This window comes from Mauremys mutica, chromosome 6 (assembly GCF_020497125.1).
Source record: "Mauremys mutica isolate MM-2020 ecotype Southern chromosome 6, ASM2049712v1, whole genome shotgun sequence".
NCBI lineage: Eukaryota > Metazoa > Chordata > Testudines > Geoemydidae > Mauremys > Mauremys mutica.
The window spans coordinates 12707814-12730466 of record NC_059077.1 but is presented as its reverse complement, the minus strand read 5'-3'; the positions used below and the strand labels follow the sequence as shown (position 1 = coordinate 12730466).

General features: G+C 42.8%; 1 protein-coding gene across 1 annotated transcript in view; it reads left to right on the top strand.

The window, feature by feature from the left end:
• LOXHD1 (lipoxygenase homology PLAT domains 1) overlaps window positions 1–22653 on the top strand; it is a 281541-nt gene that overhangs the window by 14347 nt on the left and 244541 nt on the right. The window contains exons 6-7 of the mRNA XM_045021840.1: window positions 2166–2339; window positions 5594–5789. Of these exons, the coding sequence (XP_044877775.1) occupies window positions 2166–2339; window positions 5594–5789 (370 nt within the window). The remainder of the gene's footprint in view (window positions 1–2165; window positions 2340–5593; window positions 5790–22653) is intronic.

Below are 22653 nucleotides of genomic sequence, written 5' to 3'. Positions count from 1 at the left end.
ATAAATTGTATATTTAACTCTTAATAACTCCTTTAATCTTAATGAACATGTCATTGGGATCTTTAACATTTTTCTCACTACTATCTTTCCTGTTATTTTTTCTCTCTCCCTGCCTCAGAATGATATTTTTAGACTTCAGAATAGAAGTCTTTGATATTCTTGGCACTCTTATGCATTTAAATTATATAATTGACTGGATGATTGTGATTACACCACGGTAACACAGTCAATACAGTTTCTGAAATATTTTTTTCTGAAGCAGAAAAAGACACGTGTGTGAGGACTGAAAGCAGAAATTAGTTTAATCTTAGGCTATAATCCTGCAAACACTTAACCACTGGTTTAACTCTGGTCATGTGAGGATTCACACTGGCTGTAGTGGCACTACTTCTGTGGCCAGAGTTAAGTGGATTCACTCATACTGCTGTTTACACAATCAGACCCTTAGTAGAATGTCTCCTGTTTTCTAGCTGAATAACTGTTGATTTGGAGACTAAGAGGCAATGGCTGATTTTAACAGTTTTTTAAAAAGATATAATGATTATGCAACAATAAAAAATTCCTAGCACTTTGCAGTTACATAACACCTTTCACTTGAGCCTTTCAAAGAGCTTTTCAGACCTAAACTAGTGAAGCCACAACACTGTGAGTGAGGGATGTATTATTGTCTCAATTTTACAAATGGGTAAACTGAGACACAGATGTGCAGGGACTTGCCCAAGGTCAGTCAATGAGTCAGTGGCAGACAGGAAGTAGCGATGAGTTGTGACTTAGGCCAAGTCTACACTAGAAAATTAGGTTGGTATGACTACGTGGCTCAGGGATGTGACACATCACCACCCATCAGCGACGCAGTTAAACTGACCTTACCCCTGGTGTAGACTGCACTAGGTTGACAGGAGAATTTTCCTGTCAACATAGCTACCGTCTCTCAGGAAGATGGAGTATCTACGCTGATAGGAGAAGCCCTCCTGTTGGTGTAGGTAGTGTCTTCACTGAAGTCCTATATTGGCATAGCTGCGTGCTGCTGCAGAGTTTTAAGTGTAGACCTGCCCTAAATTTCCTGCTTTAAATTGTACTGTTGTTATTATTTATTAAAAAGCTACCTTTATAATTAGATTTAATAGCAACATTTTAACCACATTTTTAGCTTTCAGTTAATTAGAATGTGGGAGACAATTTTAAACAAACAGTTGACTTGACAGTATTTAACATACTGGAACGAAGTTTATAACAGCAATGTTCTTGCTAGGTTATGGGTACCAGTCCCTTTTGGTGGTTTTATAGTAGGAGCAGCTGTGACTATTTATAGTCTGAAGCTTCCATTCTTCCCTTTCACCTGCTTTTCAGTTATTCATAACTTTCTCAAACAAATTCATTCTAGGCTGGAATTTTCCATGGTTGGCCTTGGGTCAAATACAGTTTTTTTTCTTTTGAAAGTTCAGCAACATGTTCTTGAAGGAATCAATTAAAAATATATGTTCTGATGTGCTCAGAAGCCTGGACAATGGCAGCCTATTCTCATAGCTACAGAAATAAGATCTAGTTGACATGTAACATAAGAGTAAAAGTAAACACAAAGGACCTGACTGATCCAAATAGGCCAGACTTGTAGGGAAGTGGGTGATTTCATGATACAAGTTGAAATGTTGTGACTTGTGGGGAGGCATAGCTCAGTGGTTTGAGCATTGGCCTGCTAAATCCAGGGTTGTGAGTTCAATCCTTGAGGGGGCCATTTAGGGAAGTGGTGTAAAATCTGTCTGGGGATTGGTCCTGCTTTGAGCTGGGGGTTGGACTAGATGACCTCCTGATGTCATATTCTATGACTTCATTCCCTTTATAATATGTGTACAAACTGTTTATATTCTGCTCCATTTGAAGTCAGAGGCTAAACTGCTATTGACTCCAGACCTGGTGTTAGAATGCATTTATTTGAGAGATTTCAGGCCAGATTCTAATCTAACATACACTAATGTAAATCCATAACAACCCCAATCAAATCTATAGTTACACTGCTGTGAAACCAGTATAAGTGAGATGCAAATCAGGGTCTTACAAAAGTGGATCATTTACCTGCTTACCATATCTTCCTAGACAATGAAATCTTAAATGTTTTTAAGGTAGCGGAGTTATTAATACAGGGATATTTATGATATATTTCTTAGGTATTTCTTAAGATGAAGGGCTCTAAAGGAAAACTCAGCAAGACCCGTTTATATAAGAAAACTGGATCTAATGTATCTCAACAAACAGCTGTGTTTAAAGTCTCAAAAGGGTCAATTAATACCTTTAAAATTCATGGTCCAGAAATTGGAGAAATCCAAAACATCACCCTGGAGGTAACCATTTTTTGTGACTTGAAATTAGTGTAATTTGCTAAGAGGGGGAAATGTATATAGTTTTATAGATCTGAATGGTTCACTTGTTTACAGTATGTTAAATTGAGGCTCACATAATTAACTAAAAAGTGGAGTGCAATCACAGCTCGATAGACCAGAGGTGAGTTGAAGGAAAAATAAGTTGTGACTCTCAGTTTCTACCCATGCTATGCAAAAGCATGATAAAGATAATAAAGCTGTCTGAGTGTGCAATAATATTAACTTTGGAGGCTATAGATTTAAGAAGAAGTCATGCATGGGAACAGCAAATCAATCTTCCCAATTAGGTGACAAGGTATAGCAGTGAGAGAAACCCTGTGATAGAGACAAATTGCGAAATTCTGACCCAGACCTCAATTTTAAGAAGTTGTTCTCCTCCAGCAAGTGAAGGAAAACAAAACCAAAAAACCTTTCAGGGTTTTTTTGGGTCAACCAATAGGAGCTAGTTAGGACATTGAGAATTGAATTCAGATCTACACCTCCTCCCCCCCGCCCTCAACATTTTGAGGTGTTCAGATCTGGTGTGTTTTGGATTAAGGCCTAGAAATAATTCAACAATTATTATTTTTTCTTTGACAGCTTGAATTGACGACATGGGGTTGAGGCTGGAGAAGGGTTTGAGAGGGAGAATATTAAAAAAGGAAAAGAAAGGAAAATAAAAATTCTCATCACCGAGTAGCTCCAATGTCCCAGAGTCCTGAATCCTTTCTCTGATAAATACCAGTAACTATCCCTCTCAAACCTCTTGGAGCTAATATCATGATGGAGGGAAGCTTTCTTCCTAATACATGAAGATTGCTGACCATTGACTTTTTGTGTAACTAGTGTTTCTGTAGAGTCTTACTCCTACAAATCACCAGTCCCATTTTTTTTTTAAATTTAAGGAGTTGATTTTGTTGCTGTTTGTTACGCAGCTTTCTTTCTGTTGGAACCACAGTGAAGCTGGATAATACATATAGTAATAAGAGCTCTATGCGATGTTGGTTTTATTACATAAAAAATTCTTTAAAGAATGTTACAGTCTATCTGCTGGCTTCTCTGCCTTTCACTCACGCAGACCCACTCACAGCTGCGCCACTCAAACCCCTTGCTCCAGCATTTTCAACCATCTCAGGGAAACCTCTCAGACCACATGGCTTCACTCTGCTCAGTCTTTACCATGTGACCGATTGCTTTGCCTGGTAGTTTCTGTTGTCTCAGGCTACCTCATTCCTTCCATTTAGTCTAAAAGAATGGTAGGTAGCACACCCATCAGCTTTAATAAGGTCTTTGATAGTCTGTAGATCCAAGTTCTGCTTGATGGCAGCCATTAACATCCAGTGTAACACTAATTTAAAAAAAGTAAACAGCAAACCAGAGATTTCATTATGTGAAATATTGACATCCATGCAGGTCCTTAATAGGGTTTGGATCTTTTAGACTCATAGCACAAACCACTGTCACTTGAGCTAATGGAGTTACTAATAGCAGTAGAACAGGGATCGGCAACCTTTGGCACACGGCTTGCCAGGGTAAGTACCCTGGCGGGCCGGGCCGGTTTGTTTACCTGCTCCATCTGCAGGTTCGGCCGATTGCAGCTCCCACTGGCCATGGTTCACCGCTCCAGGCCAATGGGGGCTGTGGGAAGTGGCGCGGGCTGAGGGATCTGCTGGCTGCTGCTTCCTGCAGCCCCTGTTGGCCTGGAGTGGGGAACGGCAGCCAGTGGGAGCCGCGATTGGCTGAACCTGTGGACGCGGCAGGTAAACAAACCGGCCTGGCAGGCACCCTGGTAAGCACCCTGGCGGGCTGCGTGCCAAAGGTTGCCAATCCCTGCAGTAGAAGGTTGTTATAGTCTGTGTGGATCAGCAACTAGAGGGGGAAGAAACACACATTTTGTAAGTGTTTATTCACAAGTATTTGCTAGACAAGGAAGGAATGTAGAGAATCAAGAACCCTGGATTTAATTCCAGGTGAGTTTTAGTGGCTATAGACCCTTGTGCGCCTGTCCTCCTAGCTGTCCTTGCCCTCCTTCTGCTCCCCCCTCAACTCCTCCCTTGTACTTGACCCCACCTCTGCTCCTGTCCACCATCATGTCTGCCTCTGTTCTTGTCTGACCCTGTCCTCCTTTCTTCTCTTCTCACTACTCTGCTTTTGAGCAAGTCACTCAACTTCCTCCTTGTTTTCCATGGTAAGGAGACATCAGCATGCAGAGGAGGAGGGTCATTGAGAGCACATGAAAGACCAGACTTGAGAGCAAGGAGAATGTGCCACAGCTGCCTTTAGCAGCTGGGAGGAGCATGATATTTGTTTGAAGTTGTTAGTGACAAGATGAGCAGCAGAATTTGCAGATTCATAAGAATCTGACAGGGACTGCAATGTAAATGCTTCTGCTATGCCCCAGGCAAGGCAAGACTGAGGTTACGGAATGAAAGACTACATAGATCTGAAACCCCAGAGAGGCCGACACAGACTGGTCAATGTGGCAATGCCTGAACCACCTGCACATGCAAACTGGCAGATCAAAAACTAATATGATCAAATGCGGCTATTCTAATGACACAAATATATGCGAGTGTGCTGAGGTGCTGACCGTGGAGCATCTGCTCATTTCCCGACTCTTTGAGGAAACCTGTACAAAGGAGGCTTTTGCTGCAGCAATGGAAAGAGCCATCACTTGTTCACAGTTCTGGAAAAACATCTAGTTTGTGACAAGGACATGAGAAGAAGAAGCAGCAGCAATTTCAGGAAAAGTCTTGCTCCGCTCCTGTAGCTCTGAGTTGGAGCATGGTCATTTGCTGTGTGGGGATGGCGCATGTGAAGTCTGAACAACCCATAGGAGCTCTTTGAGGATGAAGGATAGCCTGTGCTGCCAGCCTTTAACAAAATTCATATGTGAATTGCACCTTTCAGGGGCTTACGACTTGGACAAATTTGGATGTTTTTCACAACAATGGCAAAAGACACATTCCTGACTCTAGGCCAACCTTGTGCCAAATTTCAAGCCCTTACAGGTCACCACCAGTCTGTTAGGACAATATCTAAATGAAAAGTCTTGTGGCATGTCCCATAGGTGTTAAGATTTGTGTGTGTCTGTGTATGCATGGGTAGTATATGGACGTTGTGGCACGTAGATGTATGCATACAGGTAACACATGCAGTGTGTGTGTATTGAAGTTTCACTAGACCTCACATCCCTGTAATCTCACTTTTTAAGGCTTTGCATGTTTCTGTTTAAGCATGATGGTCTAGAGAAGCAGCAAGCCTGGTATGTGGAGGAGATAACTGTGACCAATACAAGCCGCGAGAAGACCTGGCACTTCCTATGTCGACAATGGCTATCATTGTATCACACTGACTGCCAGCTCAGCCGCACCTTTATGCCCACTGGCAAAGGCAGACTTGCTGTTGCGGATGGAAAACCTGACTACACAGGTAAGCACAGGGCTGCACTTTCTGGAAGCCGCAAGGAGGATTTCTTTCATGGTAAATGCCTGCCTGCCCCTTGTACACCCCAATGTGCAATGTTCAGTTTCTTGGTGGTAATGTTTCATGCAAGCACATAGCAGGGGGGGATACATTCTTTTTATTAACATACTACCGGTTATCTGTATCTAACTGTACATGTTGTAACGTGAAATGTAAAGACAGATAACGCAGTTCCCTTTCACATTAGACTGAAATTTGTTGCTCTGTGCAGCAGATGTCGGCTTGTATACTCATCATGAATTTTTATTGCCTGCTTTAGTGTCATGCTTGTATCTGGGAACCTAAGCATAGGTCACCACACTATTATTTAATTCCAGATTGTGAATGAGAGGCAGGAAAACCGCCAAGTTCATGCACGTTTTTCTTGTTGTGAACTGACACAGTGATATTCCTGGGCTGTGCGTATCCATCTGGGTTGCTGTAGAATCTGTGTGCCAAAACAAAGGGATGCGGAGCTAACCAGACTTAAATAGTATAAATGTTGTTCCCAACTGAAAATATTGGCTTCAGGATCCCATCAGAGTGTTTCTTCTTAAAAACACATAACAGTAGTAGGAGATTTACTAACTGAAAAAAAATGACAACAATAATAAACAAATAATACAAAGCCAGGCTGGCTTGCGCTCTACCTAAAATAGGGTATGGGAGGGTAGCAGAAGAGGTAAGCAATAATTACTGGTTGGAAACAGGCAGAATTGGTAAGGAATGAACTCTATTCTCAAGCTTGTAAGAGAGCAATACAGTTTAAATACAATGACTCCCTGAGGGAACTGATGGGCAGGATCCCCTGGGAGAATAACATGAGGGGGAAAGGAGTCCAGGAGAGCTGGCTGTATTTTAATGAATCCTTATTGAGGTTGCAGGAACAAACCAGCCCGATGTGTAGAAAGAATAGTAAATATGGCAGGTGACCAGCTTGGCTTAACAGTGAAATCCTTGCTGATCTTAAACGCAAAGAAGAAGCTTACAAGAAGTGGAAGATTGGACAAATGACCAGGGAGGAGTATAAAAAAATTGCTCAGGCATGCAAGAGTGAAATCAGGAAGGCCAAATCACACTTGGAGTTGCAGCTAGCAAGAGATGTTAAGAGTAACAAGAAGGGTTTCTTCAGGTATGTTAGCAACAAGAAGAAAGTCAAGGAAAGTGTGGTCCCCTTACTGAGTGAGGGAGGCAACCTAGTGAAAGAGGATGTGGAAAAAGCTAATGTACTCAGTGATTTTTTTGCCTCTGTCTTCACGAACAAGGTCAGCTCCCAGACTGTTACACTGGGTAGCACAGCCAGTGGGGATGAGGTGACCAGCCCTCTGTGGAGAAAGAAGTGGTTCAGGACTATTTAGAAAAGCTGGATGAGCACAAATCCATGGGGCCGGATGCGCTGCATCCGAGGGTGCTAAAGGAGTTGGTGGATGTGATTGCGGAGCCATTGGCCATTATCTTTGAAACTCATGGTGATCGGGGGAGGTCCCAGATGACTGGAAAAAGGCTAATATAGTGCCCATCTTTAAAAAAGGGAAGGAGGAGGATCTGGGGAACTACAGGCCAGTCAGCCTCACTTCAGTACCTGGAAAAATCATGGAGCAGATCCTCAAGGAATCAATTCTGAAATACTTAGAGAAGAGGAAAGTGATCAGGAACAGTCAGCATGGATTCACCAAGGGCAAGTCATGCTTGACTAACCTAATTGCCTTCTATGAGGACATAACTGGCTCTGTGAATGAGGGGAAAGCAGTGGATGTGTTATTCCTTGACTTTAGCAAAGCTTTTCACATGGTCTCCCACAGTATTCTTGCCAGCAAGTTAAAGAAGTCTGGACTGCACTCTCAGCAAGTTTGCAGATGACACTAAACTGGAGGGAGGGATAGCTCAGTGGTTTGAGCATTGGCCTGTTAAACCCCAGGGTTGTGAGTTCAATCTTTGAGGGGACCACTTAGGGATCTGGGGCAAAAAATGGTCCTGTTAGTGAAGTCAGGGGGCTGGACTCAATGACCTTTCAAGGTCCCTTCCAGTTCTGGAAGATTGGTATATCTCCAATTATTACCTTATAATTTTTTTTATTACCTTATACACTTGAGGGTAGGGATAGGATACAGAGGGAGCTAGACAAATTAGAGGACTGGGCCAAAAGAAACCTGATGAGGTTCAACAAGGACAAGTGCAGAGTCCTGCATTTAGGACGGAAGAATCCCATGCACTGCTACAGACTAGGGACCGAATGGCTAGGCAGCAGTTTTGCAGAAAAGGAACTAGGGGTTACAGCGGATGAAAGGCTGGATATGAATCAACAGTGTGCCCTTGTTGCCAAGAAGGCTAATGGCATTTTGGGCTGTATAAGTAAGGGCATTTCCAGCAGATCGAGGGACGTGATCATTCCCCTCTATTCGACATTGGTGAGGCCTCATCTGGAGTACTGTGTCCAGTTTTGGGCCCCACATTACAAGAAGGATGTGGAAAAATTGGAAAGAGTCCAGCGGAGGGCAACAAAAATGATTAGGGGGCTGGAACACATGACTTATGAGGAGAGGCTGAGGGAACTGGGATTGTTTAGTCTGCAGAAGAGAAGAATGAGGGGGGATTTGATAGCTGCTTTCAGTTACCTGAAAGGGGGTTCCAAAGAGGATGGATCTAGACTGTTCTCAGTGGTACCAGATGGCAGAAGAAGGAGTAATGGTCTCAAGTTGCAGTGTGGGAGGTTTAGGTTGGATATTAGGAAAAACTTTTTCACTAGGAGGGTGGTGAAGCACTGGAATGGGTTACCTAGGGAGGTGGTGGAATCTCCTTCCTTAGAGGTTTTTAAGGCCTGTCTTGACAAAGCCCTGGCTGGGATGATTTAGTTGGGGATTTGAGCGGAGGGTGGGACTAGATGACCTCCTGAGGTCCCTTCCAACCCTGATAGTCTATGATTCTATGAAATAACAAACCTTAAGAATAAGTGAGTATGTAGATGGTGTCCTTTAAACCACAAATTTTGCCCTATTGAGCCTTGACTTTTCAGGAAATAATTTTGTGACACTTGCCTAGTTTTGTGGTAAAATAAATTAATAATCTGCAGACAACAGGAACAACTACTGCATCTAAATCATACACACGAACAAATTGGCAGCTGGGACTAGAAACCTGGCCCTGTCAGCTCAGAAGTCAAGCAGCTATACCCTGTAGTTTAAGAGCAAACTCCTCAGCTTCCACGAGTCATAGCTCCCTTTAGCCTTTTTGTAGGTCAGCCACTGGAGTACAATGTCTCTCTCTCTCGCACGCGCACACGCACACACACCGAGCCAGTGCATCACAGTGGGACAATTTAATGAGACCACAGTTGTAGAGAGTGGCCCACCTTCACAACTGGGTGACAGAATTAAGGCATAAATTCAGTATTCTCTTCCCTAATGTGGTTTTGTGGGTTAAAACCGCACTATGAACTTCCTAGGGTTTTGTTCTGTTTGATTTGCACACACACTCCCAATGCCCACACATAGTAACCATAACAATCTCCAGGGTGATCTGTACAAACTCATAACCACCACTAGCAGCAAATGAAACAACCGTTAAGAAAATGAATGCATGCAGTGTAGTTGTAGCCATGTTGGATATTAGAGAGACAAGGTGGTTGAGGTAATATCTTTTATTGGACCAACTTCTCTTGGTGAGGGAGATAAGTTTTCAAACTTTTCGAAAGCCTGAGCTCTTTTTTTCAGGTCTTGAGAGCTCTGTGTAAGCTCGAAAGCTTATCTCTATCACCAAAAGAAGTTGGTCCAATACAAGGTATTACCTCACCCACCAGCTCTCAAGAAAATGAATGGGCATTCTGTTATCAGCTCTGCCACAGATTCCTGTATGATCTTGGGGAAGTCACTTAGGCCAAAGTCATGAAACTTGAATGCCTAAATAAGTGCCAGCCTTTCAGAGGTGCTGAACCCCTGCATCTTCCTTTTCTCCTGGGACTCCAGTAAATCAAGAGGAGTTGTATAGGCGGAATACCTCTGGTAATCAACCCACTTATTTAGTGCCACCTATTGAATCACTAACACCATTTTCTGCAGTGCCTTGCTGTTCCTTGGAGGTCTCTCATGTTTATATACTGAGTCAGATGTTCCCACATATGCACCCAACCTAGCTCTGCTTAGCCTGGGAAGTCTGATGAGATTGCTATTGAAGGTGGCACAGTTGCAATTTATTTTGATGCTGCTGTTAGTGCTTGAATAACATCTTTGTTAAAGGTCAGACGCCAGCCTTGACTCACGGCATTTTGCCTTGTTTTTTATTCACAGGGAAGAGAGTAAAGAGAAAAAAGTCAGTTTAACTTTACCTTTCCTGGGTTTGTCACATCTTATTTTTCCTGCAATATTAACATTGACATGTGGTGGGGCAGATTCACGCTAGGTCTGTCTGCAATGGAAAGGCTGCCAGGACGCGTATTGAGGCAGCCAGTGCAGGTGCAAATATTGGGCAGATGCATACTAGAGATATTCAGGTGTTGGGAATTAGGACCTGCAGCAGAGCCAGTCTCCAGGCTACCGGATGCACACAGCTGGCCTGTAGTAGGCTGCGTAATTGGCTGTGCCACCTGAGAGGACGGGTCAGCAGACTGACTCTTAAGCCCAGCAGCAGTTGCGGTTTAGCAGCTGCTCAAAGCATTTTCCCATGGCTGTGACAGCGCCTGTGCCTGATTGTTCCCAGCCTTGGCCCCTGCCTTGCCTTGCTCCAGGTAGCCGGGTTCTGACCCTCAGTGCTGATTCCTGACCTCTGACTCTGACCTTGGGCGCTGATTCCTGGCTACCGACGCCTGCTCTAACCACTAGGCATGCTCCAGCCACTAGCTATGACCACCCACATCCCAGTCGCTGAGAGCAGAACCACTGTCCATACCCCTTGACTTGAAGTAATAATAGCAGCCGAATGCCTGGCTTAATCACATACAGGGTTTACAGTTTTGTGCGATGGCTTTCAGCACCCGCAATGTGAACATTGTTCCAGCGCCCTTGGAGATGTCCAGGGCATGTGCTGATTTGACACATGAAGTCAGTAGTCTCTGGTGGCAGGAGACTATGGAGACCTCTGCAGAACCCCAAGCTGCCCAGCATGGTTGAACTTTTAGGGGAGGGTAGTGTTAAAAATGTTGCCAGTGTTCCCCAGAGGTGAATTCCCCTGCAGACGGCATTGATCAGGCTGGCATGGGAAGTTGTAATTTGCACCTCCTTCTGCCAGCACAAGTGAATCCTGACTAGTTTCTTTTTACATTTTAATAAAGAAAAATCAGAAAGGTTCAGGGTCAGGTTTCCCTTTGTGAACAAGGCTTGTTATTGTGAACCTTAATTGGCAGTCAGGTCACCACCAGTGCACTGCCTAAAAATAGGCATCTCCTTGCTTTATTTATTAATGAGGGTAAGTATTTAAAGGTTAATGTCCAGGGCTGCAAGCACTGTTATACCAGACGTCGGCTGTGCTATAGAAATGTACAGCTTCTGTTGTAATAGAAAGGCAGAGGTCCACATTTTCAATAGTGGCCTTTCATTTTGGGAAGCTGCAGAGTGCTCAGCACTTTCGAAACTGGGGGGAATAGTCTGTTGCCAGTTAAGTACTTGAGCCTTTAAATATGCATAACGAAAGCGCAACGGTGTACATACAATAGGTCTCTGTGTTCATAATCATGCATATTGTACAGTAGATGTAAAATGATTGGGATCTGATTTTTATAAAACATTGCGTCCTTCAGCAGCACCTTCTAGGGACAAACTGAACACAGGCCTATAGCGTGCTGCAAGCCAGTGAGCACTAAACTGGGGCTCCCTAATGGAGTTGACAGGGGGCTGTACAGTAATATTTCCTGGCAGTTGTTGAGCATAAAATAAGAACATAAGAATGGCCATACTGGGTTAGGCCCGTGGTCCATCTGGCCCAGTATCCTTTCTTCCAACAATCGCCAGTGCCAGATACTTCAGAGGGAATGACCAGAAGAAGGCAATTATTCTATGATCAATAATGTCCAGTTGTCCAATCCCAGCTTCTGGCAGTCAGAGGTTTACGGACACCCAGAGCATGGGATTGAATCCCTAACCATCTTGGCTAATAGCCATTGATGGACCTATCCTCCATGAACTTATCTAATTCTTTTTTGAACCCAGTTATAATTTTGGCCTTCACAACATCCCATAGCAACCAGTTCCATAGATTGACTGTGCTTTGTGTGAAGAAGCACTTCCTTCTGTTTGTTTTAAGCCTGCTGCCTATTAATTTCATTGGGTGACCCCTGATTGTTGTGAAGGGGTAAATAACACTTCCCTGTTCACATTCTCCACACTATTCATGATTTTATAGATGTCTATCATGTCTCCACTTGGTTGTCTCTTTTCTAAAATGAGAGCCCATTATGGTAAAGTGTCTCTGGAATAGTTGTCTTTTTTTTTTTTTTTGAAGGAACAATAACACCTCTTCAAAATATTTCTTGATTTTAATGGTACAGCAGCTCCACTGTAGTTAAGCTTATGTCATGTCTTCTGTTTCAAGGGCAACTTTCTAAGATCTCTATAATCAACATGTCAGATTCCTTTGAAATTTGGAGTGCCGCAGGAGGGTGCATGGTAGGGTTAGACCCAAATTTGGGGTCATTTGAACTAGGGGTTGCAGAGATATAAACCCAGAAAAGAATAACCATTTTTCAAAATATTTCTAGGTGGGCTTTTTTGTTCAGAGATAGAGGTCAAATTATTGATGTGAGTGATGCAGGTCAAAATGATCTCAGTCTGTTGAGTTTTACTGAAGGCAGTGCGTGGCACCCACTAAAACTGCAGGGGACGCAAATTGAGAGAGGTATTTAAGAAAATGTGCACTTTTACAGTGCTCATGCCCCAATACAGAAAAACAGCTAGAGGGTTCCATTCCCACTATTTTATATGCTTTAAAGCGCAACCCTTTCAAGTACTCTAAAATCTGACCTGTTAATTTGGATTGCTTTGAAATTTGTGGCTCATGGGGGCTTGGGGTAGCCGTTATTGATCAAAATTTGGGGTCATTTAACCGAGGGGGTTGAGTTTCATCCCCCCCATCCCTCCAAAAATGTTTTTTTCTCCTGCTTTGTACTGTTAAACTGAGAGGTACTAATGACTGGATGGCTCAGAGACCTCATTGAGGCTGATGGCTGTGAACTCATCCTTCAGTTGACATAACTAAGTCTAAGTTAATCACAAAAAGGGGTTTTGAACTATAACTGGAGGTTGCTACAATCTTTGAGTCGTGGGTGACAATTTTATTTTCTGGGGAATGTAATAAAAGTCTTTTTTGGGGAAAATTAGACCTGGGAATGCTTCCTGGGAGGGGAGAGGTATGAGGGTGAGGAAGAGTGAAAGAGATGCCAGGGCTCAAGCAATTAGGTGCAGGGGCTCAAGCAATTTTTTTACTTTCATAACTGATGTGGTAAGCCTAGAGGAGCTGGGGCGATTAATTGCCAAGCCAAAAGGCAAGCCCTGGCACAAATTAAGCACTGCTCTTGGCACTATAAGATTCAGGAGGTTCCAGATCCTGGCGTACATTCACACTCTTAGTCAACTCCCCAGAAAGAAGACCACACATGTAAACTTAAGAACCATTTCTCAGCCTTTTACAACTCCCTTACACATACTCACAGGAGACCATCTTAATCTACACTTCACTTAACCATCGTTAAAGCATTGGAATCCTCTCATACTCCACCTCACTGCTGATAATATCCTTGGTAATAAAAGCCATCTGCCCTGCTACTGACAACCTACATAATTTTGCAAAGAAATGATGGATACTGCATCCTGAAGGTACACATGCGCCTCTTCCCTTTGCTGTCACATACTAGAGGGTGGAAAACATAGATCTTCTTATATCACAATCACAGCTTGGTCACACACCTCAAAGAAATCCACAGATCTCACAAATGCATCTCTGCCAAACAGAACTAACTACTCCCTCTACCATCAGTACAGCTACACCTGACACCGACCACACTCGCTTTACCTGGAGTGCATTCAGATAATAAATGCTTAGACTGCTGTCCTATCCCAGCTCACTATTGACAATACTCTTTGTAATAAAACCCTGTGCCCTGCTAATTATATGACATACACAATTCTGCATTGAAATGATGCATACTGGATCCTGATGGTACCCCTGCAGCTCTTCCCTTGCTTACACATATTGGAAGGTGCAAAACATACATCTTCTTGTGTCATAATCACAGTTCTGTCACACACCTCAAAGTAACCCACATGTGTCCTAAGATCACAAATGCATCTTTACCAGGCAGGCTCAGCTACTACCTCCACCACTTAATGCAGGTACACATAACACACTGCCTGCTTCTAGAGAGTAGGCAAATAATTGCCACTGGCTACTGCCTGCTCCAGGAGGAAATAGAAAAGAGCACAATCCTTTTTTTCTTCTTCCCCATTTTGTCCTTTAATAGTGTTAGATGGATCCTGGAAATGAGAGTGAATGGGTTATAAAAGAGCTTGTACATTTCAGTAACTGTGGGGTTAGCAGAGTAAAGGTATATGTGTTCATGAGGTGTTTTGGGGCATGCTGAAAGAGGGCAGAGTTAAGGTTGCATGAGCAACCTTAACTGTGCATTTCCTAGTTTTCAGAAGTTTGAATGTTCTTCGAAGTTCTGCAAGTGGAAGACATGCCACCAAGCAACCATAACTCTGTGTAAATGTAGTTTTTTGCCACTGAATATTTCTTCCAAATCAGAAGTAGGTCCTCCCATGCCAGCTGCAGATGCAAATAACAATCTCTTCTCCTGTAGCACTTACAAAGATAAGGTATGTTATAATATTATCCTCTGTGCAGATTTTAGAAACTTTCCTATGGAAACAGCAATAACTAAATAGCATGTAACGTGCATAGCTCTTGTAGCAAATACTAAACTTCACAGAGGCATAGATCTTTCTCCTTAGTGTCTTAAATGAAGAAATCTCTTGAAGAAACTTTAACCCCAACCCTGCTGTGACACTCTGTACCTTGGGGGAACACCCCGCACCCTCATGTTCATCCTTATAATATGATTGTGTGGTATCCAATGCAAAGTTTGTCATGTTGGGTGTCTTTGGAAGGCTCATGATGCACTGAGCATTGTTGTTATAGAAATGTTATAGGTTGTAATTTCAAGTATCTAGTTATGAGGCTGAAAATGTGTCCTCATGGGTTAAAACAAGCCTGGGCAAAATTCTCCAGGGGCAGAGGGGCAGTTCACACCTCATCAGGACATGTATGGGACAAACCCAGCTCAGCCTCACAGGAACAAAGTATCTGTTGGACTCTCAAGTGAGTCACCCCCCTACCCTTGGTCAGTTTGGGACTAGGATGAAGTAATGCTCACCTGACTCTGAAGTGGGGGAAGCAAAGCCAAGAGGGAAGAAAGAACATGATAAAAGGGAGAGACGTTTGCCATGCTCTCTCTCTTCCACCTCCATCTACAGACACCACCACCAAGTGACTGAAGTGCTGATCAAAGGGGAGAGCCGGGCTGAAGGGCAACCAGCCAGCCTGTGGTGAGAAGCATCTAAATTTGTAAGGGCACTGAAAGTGTTAAGATCAGCTTAGAACGCATTTTGCTTTTATTTCATTTGATCAAATCTGACTTGTTGTGCTTTGACTTATAATCACTTAAAATCTATCTTTTGTAGTTAATAAATATGTTTGTTTATTCTACCTGAAGCAGTGTGTTTGGTTTGAAGCATGTCAGAGACTCCCCTTGAGATAACAAGCCTGGTACATATCAATTTCTTTGTTAAATTGACAAACTCGTATCAGCTTTTAGCGTCCAGCGGGAATAACTGGACACTGCAAGATGGAGGTTTCTAGAGTTGTGTCTGGGACTGGAGATATTGGCTGTTGTCATTTGGTTGCACAATCCAAGCAGTGACTGGCCAAAAGTGCTTAGTCATATAGCTGGTAGCAGCTTACATGCTAGAGGCTGTGTGGGAACAGTCCAGGAGTGGGGGTTCTCACAGCAGAGCAGGGTAAGGCTGGCTCCCAGAGCCGAGGATTGGAGTGACCTAGCAGATCACTGGTCCAGATAACACCAGGGGAACATCAGAGTGGCGTGGAATTCCCCCAGCTATAAAATGAGGATAGTAAAACTGATCTCACAGGAATGTTGTGCAGTTTAATTCATTAATGTACCTAGATACTGTGATTGGTGCTCTATAGATTTTTAAAAGATTTGTGAATTACATTTAAGATTCTTGGATGAAGCACTAAGTATTATGGCTGCTTTAAACATCCTTGGCATAGGGTTGAAAAATCAGAGACTTATACAGATGATATCAAATGGTTTTAAGCCCAAAATGTAGTTCTTCAGAGATTTTTTTATTTTTTTTAATTTTTTTTTAAAGAAAGCCTAATGGTCCCAATTCATTTCTAGTGTAACTCCATTGGTTTATAGTGATGTTATGCCAATGATGAAGTTGGCTTAATGGAAATAATGCTTTTCATGCTTTTTTTAATGTCAGTGAAAACACTTTTTAAATGTAAGCACCATCCTACTTGGCTGGGGTGTGGAACTAGACAGAACAGCATTGTATCACAAGTGAAGTCCTTGGATTCTGAGTTGTCCATAATTCTTATTTCTCCAAAGATTCTGGGTGAGATTTTTCTAAGGTCTTCAGCACTCACCTAACTTTGCTCCAATTGGAATCAGTGGTACACTGCCCATTGACTCCAATGGGAACAAAGTTAAGCCAATGTGGTGCGCTTTTCTGAAAATCCATCTTTGTTCTGTTGCCCAAGTAGGAGGTGCTTGGGAAGGGGAGGTGAGCCTATGAGATGGTCTTTTTCTGTGTGGTCTTCAGAATGACAGAACCATGGGTGAACCACTGCCTACTGCTTACATTCAAAAGTAGAAATGATAGTTCAGTGCCCAGATGGAGGGAAATGTGCAAGACCATACAGGCTGAATAGCAAAACAGCTTCTTACAGCTCTCTCCATTTTAAAAATCTAGATGTTCTTAGCGATATAGGTAAGGCTTTTTCAAACAAATCTTTGATTTTTATTTTGATAGAATCCTTTTGCCTCTCTGTAGTGACATTAAAAGCCTGAATTTCCCCTTGTTAAAAAAACTCCAGCCATGCAGCACCCCCTCCCCCCGCTGTATATTAATGATACTGAAGTTCCCCTTTAGTGAACTTTTACAAAGCAGCTAATTATTAGAGGGGTAACCATGTTAGTCTGGATCTGTAAAAAGCAACAAAGAGTCAGCACCTTATAGACTAACCGAAGTATTGGAGCATAAGCTTTTGTGGGTGAATGCGTCTGATGAAGTGGGTATTCACCCATGAAAGCTCATGCTCCAATACTTCTGTTAGTCTATAAGGTGCCACAGGATTCTTTGTCGCTTAAAGCAGCTAATGTAAAGCATAGATGAAGAAGAAGAAGGTAGGGGGAAAGGGCAGAATCTCTGTACATAATGCCATTAGTGATTCCTCTTAGTTTTCACTTTTATCATCTTCCCTCCATCTAGCAGAGGTCGATAGGTCCTTGCCGGCTTCATATTTATTTAAAGCAGTCATTAAGTCTGAAAGGGCTCTCAGTTGGCTGACGCTTGTACTTAAATACCAGAAGTGATAGCTGGTACATCTTGACTTCTGTCGAGGCTGGATCATTCAAGCTTCTTTGCTGACAAAGCCACACCTGAGATAACAGGAAGAGAGCTTCCCTTCTTAAGTGGTTTAGTTAAACACTCTGCTCAGCACCCAAGTCCTGAATTAAGGGAGTGGACAAGACCTGCGTCAGATAAATTGCAATGTGGTGGAGAAAGAGACTTCAGTCTTCTAGTGCACGTACTGGTAGGATAACATTTTGTCTTTTGCGTTGAATGTTTATTAAACCGTAGCCACCTGCAAACAGTTTGGAGTATTCCTGGAGTATTCCTGTAGATTATAATGTGGTTTTGTTTCAGAATCTAATGTTCCACAAAAAATTTCCCAGATGAAGATATCCTTTTATCTCTGTCAAAAGAAAGTAGTTACTATATGTGAACAAAGCTCTTAGCTAGAGGTTGGAAGCATGCAAAAAAAAATGCCTTAAATTGCTTCCATTCACCTCCAGTCTAATATCAACGTTTGCAATCAGACAAACACAACCAAAAGTAAACCTGAATTTGTGGGGTGATCTTCTTTATCTTTTGAATCCCAACAAATTACTGCCTGGGGAAAGAAATATCGGCTGAGATAAAAATGCTGTTACTCTTTAACCTAGATAGGGCATGGCTTTTGGAATAGGCATATGTTAATATAAAATATTTCACTGTAGCAGAGCCCAGTTGACATTCCCCTTTACTGCTGACCTTTAAAGGAAGCATATTAATAAGGTTAATGCAGGTTAATAATAATAGGTTAGTAATTCAGGATTAAAAAGACAGACTATGTCATGGTAGTACCTGATATTTTTAAATTATCATAAATTCATATGGCTGTAGGCTGCTGAGTATAGGCCAGGCCACTCAAGTATAAAATAAGCAGGTTTGTACTTTGCTTTTTCAAATGAAATGGTGAACAACATTGCTGGGAGTGAGCGGTGTTGAAAATCTGACCCCAGTTGTGATTACTGATCCTCGCTGAAAGTTCTGGCTGGAGTCCATAAATAAGGGTTGAAGGTGCCTTGTTGTTTTTGTTTCATTGTATTTGTAAGCAAAAAGGTGCATTAAGCATTTAAAAACAGTGACCATTGAACCAGTGTAGTTATTTTATTTTAATTGTTCCATTCTGTAGAGTCTCATGATACGATGTGAGGTGGTGTGTCAAAAAGCAGCATGATTTATCTACTTCTTTCCCGACTAAGTATTGATTTTTGGACAATATTTATTATAATTTTTATCTATACTCATTGCAGGAGCCTTGCTCCCTTCCCTACCCCGTGCTGTTCTCTAAAAAAGCCCTCTATTCCTAATATTACTAACGGCCAGTCAAGAGCTTGACCAAACAAATATGTCTTAGAGATTGTCCACATTGGAGATTTTAGCGTTGATGTGACTGGTTTGAAACTGTGGTGAGTTTGCACAAGTGCAAATTCCATTTTACACCAGTGCAGTGAGTGTGCGCAAGGGGTTGGTACCAGTTCAGCCACATCAGTGTAGCTACACCAGTACAAAGATCTCTCAAGTAGACCTGTGCTCTTGATGTGTTCTAAATCCCACCAAGCTGGTCAGAGCAGGCTCAAGAGGTGTGTTCTCCCCTCTGAGGATGACGTGCTGCCAGATATGGTGGGTCTACGTTCAGGAAACAAACCATGATGGAGGCCCAGCCAAGCACAATGCCTGCCATAAGAGAGAGGTGGTAACTGGGTCTGAGTTCATTTAGTTATTTATAGATAGTAACCAAAGCCTTGATCCACCCGTGGAAATGACTGTCGCTCAAGTCCCATTAACTTTAATGACACTTTGTGTGCTTAATTTTAAGTACATGCTTAAGTGCTTTGCTCGACTAGGTCCTTAGTAACCAGATCAGAGCATAGAGCCGCTGTAACTCATTAGGAATACATAACACTTAACTCAACCCAGAAACAGAGCACCCCGTCTCTTATCTTTCGAGGGTAGCCCTGATTGGAGGACATCACAGCAGTCCTAGCACTGAGGTACAGTGGTGTGGATCTCTGTGGATAGCTCAGAATCAAAGAGGAACAGTTCCAGCCTCCTAGACATCAACAGATGGAACCAAGTGCAGTATACCACACATCACCTAGACATCCAGGACCCAGGTGGATCCAAAGTTACTCAGAGATTACGAGCTATATTGGCTAGGGATGGCTATATCTAAGATAGATAGTCCCAAAGTCCCTCAGGGAAGGGGAGATAGTGTATGTCAGCTCTCCCTCCAGTGACTTCATCAGGATGACGTAGGAGCTATGATCAGCCCATGTCTGCCAGAAGGAAACCATCAACAAAGGCAGGAGTGGAGAGATCCCAGCAAAACATTTCTGGAAAAGCAGCAAAGAATCCTGTGGCACCTTATAGACTAACAGACGTTTTGCAGCATGAGCTTTCGTGGGTGAATACCCACTTCTTCAGATGCAAGTCACTTGCATCTGAAGAAGTGGGTATTCACCCACGAAAGCTCATGCTGCAAAACGTCTGTTAGTCTATAAGGTGCCACAGGATTCTTTGCTGCTTCTACAGAACCAGACTAACACGGCTACCCCTCTGATTTCTGGAAAAGTTTCCTGTTTTGAAATATTTACACAAAGGTAAATAGTTAACATCTTAGACATGTTCTAAAATCCCTTAAGTGGCTCTGTATTAGATAATTGTTTGCACTTTCATGAGGGGGCTTCGCAAAGTATTACGTGTCACAAAACCATGGGAGGTAGGTAAGTATTATTATCCCAATTTCATGTATAGAAACAAAGACTCTGATCCAGCAAAGCACTTTAGCATATGCTTAACTTTAAGCGCGTTGGCTTTGGTGAGAATGCTCACATACTTAAAGTTAAGCATGTGGTTAAGTGTTTTGCTGGATCAGGGTTTAAGAACCTGGAGGTTTTTTTTTTTTTTTTTTTTTTTTTTAAATCAAACTTGAGAGTCTAAAGGTAGGAACCTAAACATAATTGTCCTGATTTCTGGAGATGCTGAATGCCTGCAGAGGCTATTGAATTCAATGGAGACTGCAGATTCTCAGCCCCTGTGAAACTCGGGTGACTTACTTAGCTCAAGTGACTTGACTAATGTCACAGAAGTAGTCGGTTGCAGAGCTGAAAATAGAATCGAGGAATGTTGACTCCTTATTCTTTACCCCAAAGCTTGATTCTTCAAGGGGCTGAGCACTCTGGCCTGATCCAGCAAAGCGCTTAAGAATGTGTGAGGTTCTGTTGAAGTCAACGGGTGAAATTCTGGCCCCATTGAATTAAATGGGAGTTATGCCCTTGATTTCAGTGAGGCCAGGATGTCACCCTATGGGTCTATTTATATGCTGAGAATGGATCACATGCTGAAGTGCTTAGCTTGATCCAGTCAGAGTGCTCAGCACCTTCCAGAATCGAGCCCTTACCCACTAGAATACACTATGATATAGATTGCTTTAGTCTGCCTCCTAAGTGCAATCATGATATGTGACAGAGAAGAGAATCCAGCATAGCCTATGACTTAGTATCTTCCTGTCTGCCTGCTGGAAAGGATGGTATTAGCACTTCCATTTTATCTTGCCTTCATAAAGATGCCCTCTAAATTTTCCATAGCAAATTACTTAAGCTGTTTGATATTGCACCTCTGCCATGTTATTTCATGTTACTCCTTTCTATTCTGGATTCAGCTCCAAGCCTTTGCAAAGAAAGTGCTGGTAGGATTGAGTTCCTTCTTACCTTTTTTTTCTTTCAAGTATTTGTGCATGTGCTTAGATGCTCTTGTGTCTGTGACATTAGAAGCCCCGCTTGCCATTGTCACACTGTCCTTTTCTCCTGGCTAATGGCAAATACAAGTAACTATATCGCTCTGCTCTTATTTCTGGAGTTCAGCTACTTAGTAGCATAATGTTTATTCATAATCTTGCGAAATCCTCAGTTAGATGATATTGTGGATTAAGCTTTAAACAGCATTTCCAGGCACCCAACTGTCTGGTGCTAACAGTGTGAAAAATCACCAGTTGTTTGCTTCTTGACAGCTGTTCACTGAGCCCTGTAATATGGAACAGTTTGGGAATTGCACTCAAAATATTTCTGAATGCAAAGTAAACTAGTACTGGAACAAAAGTTCAATGGGAAATTCAGTAGTCTACATTCCAGGGCAGGTTTTTAGTGAGGTGCCCTGGGATCTAGATCCAGAGCTTGTGGGCTGAAAATGTACCTTTTATTGCATAGAAACTGGCTCATTTGCATTCAGCTATCTGGCTAGTGTAACAAATCTGTAATTATGCACAGACCAGGGTTGCCAGCTAAACAGCACATAGGGTGCATGAAGAATAGGACTTGGGGACCTTTTGGTTCAGAATAAAGATCTCTACTACTGAAGATAGAGAAGTCAGTAAATGGAGGTTTTATATTTTCTGGATGCCATCCACTAGACCAGGGGTTCTCAAACTAGGGGTCGGGACCCTTCAGGGGGTCACGAGGTTATTTCATGGGGGGTTGTGAGCTGTCAGCCTCCACCCCAAATCCTGCTTTGCCTCCAGCATTTATAATGGTGTTAAATATGTAAAAATGTGTTTTTAATTTATAAGGGGGGTCGCACTCATAGGCCTGCTATGTGAAAGGGGTCACTAGCACAAAAGTTTGAGAACCGCTGCACTAGACTAGAGGGCATCACAACAACTAGCGTTCTGATTCTATTCAGCAGAAGGCAGCGGTACCCATATACCTGTATGTTGTATTCACTCTGAAGCAGCTGCCTTGCTTCTTCGTGACCTATGGGACCTTTGAAATAAGTAATGGCAATGGATGTCCTTCTCTCTAGCTAATGTGGTTCAGGAAGTGATGTGCTTGGTCTGTGATTTGCAGGAGGAAAAGGAGATGGGAATTGGATCTTACTGCCTTTCAGCAATCCGAGCTGGCCAAATGAGAGCAGAGCAGAGTTAATGGTGATTCTTCTGGCCAGGGGAGAAATCAGATGCAGCAGCAATTAGCAGCAGGGTAGGATGAATGGGGCAAAGCTGCCCGGGGGGGGGCAAGTGGGGCAATTTGCCCCAGGCCCCGGGCCCTGCAGGGGCCCCCACGAGAATATAGTATTCTATAGTATTGCAACTTTTTTTCATGGAAGGGGCTCCCAAAATTGCTTTGCCCCAGACCCCCTGAATCCTCTGGGCGGCCCTGGGATGGGGGAATTAATATGGTTTAGTAATAAAGGCTGGAATGGACCAGGCAACTAACTTG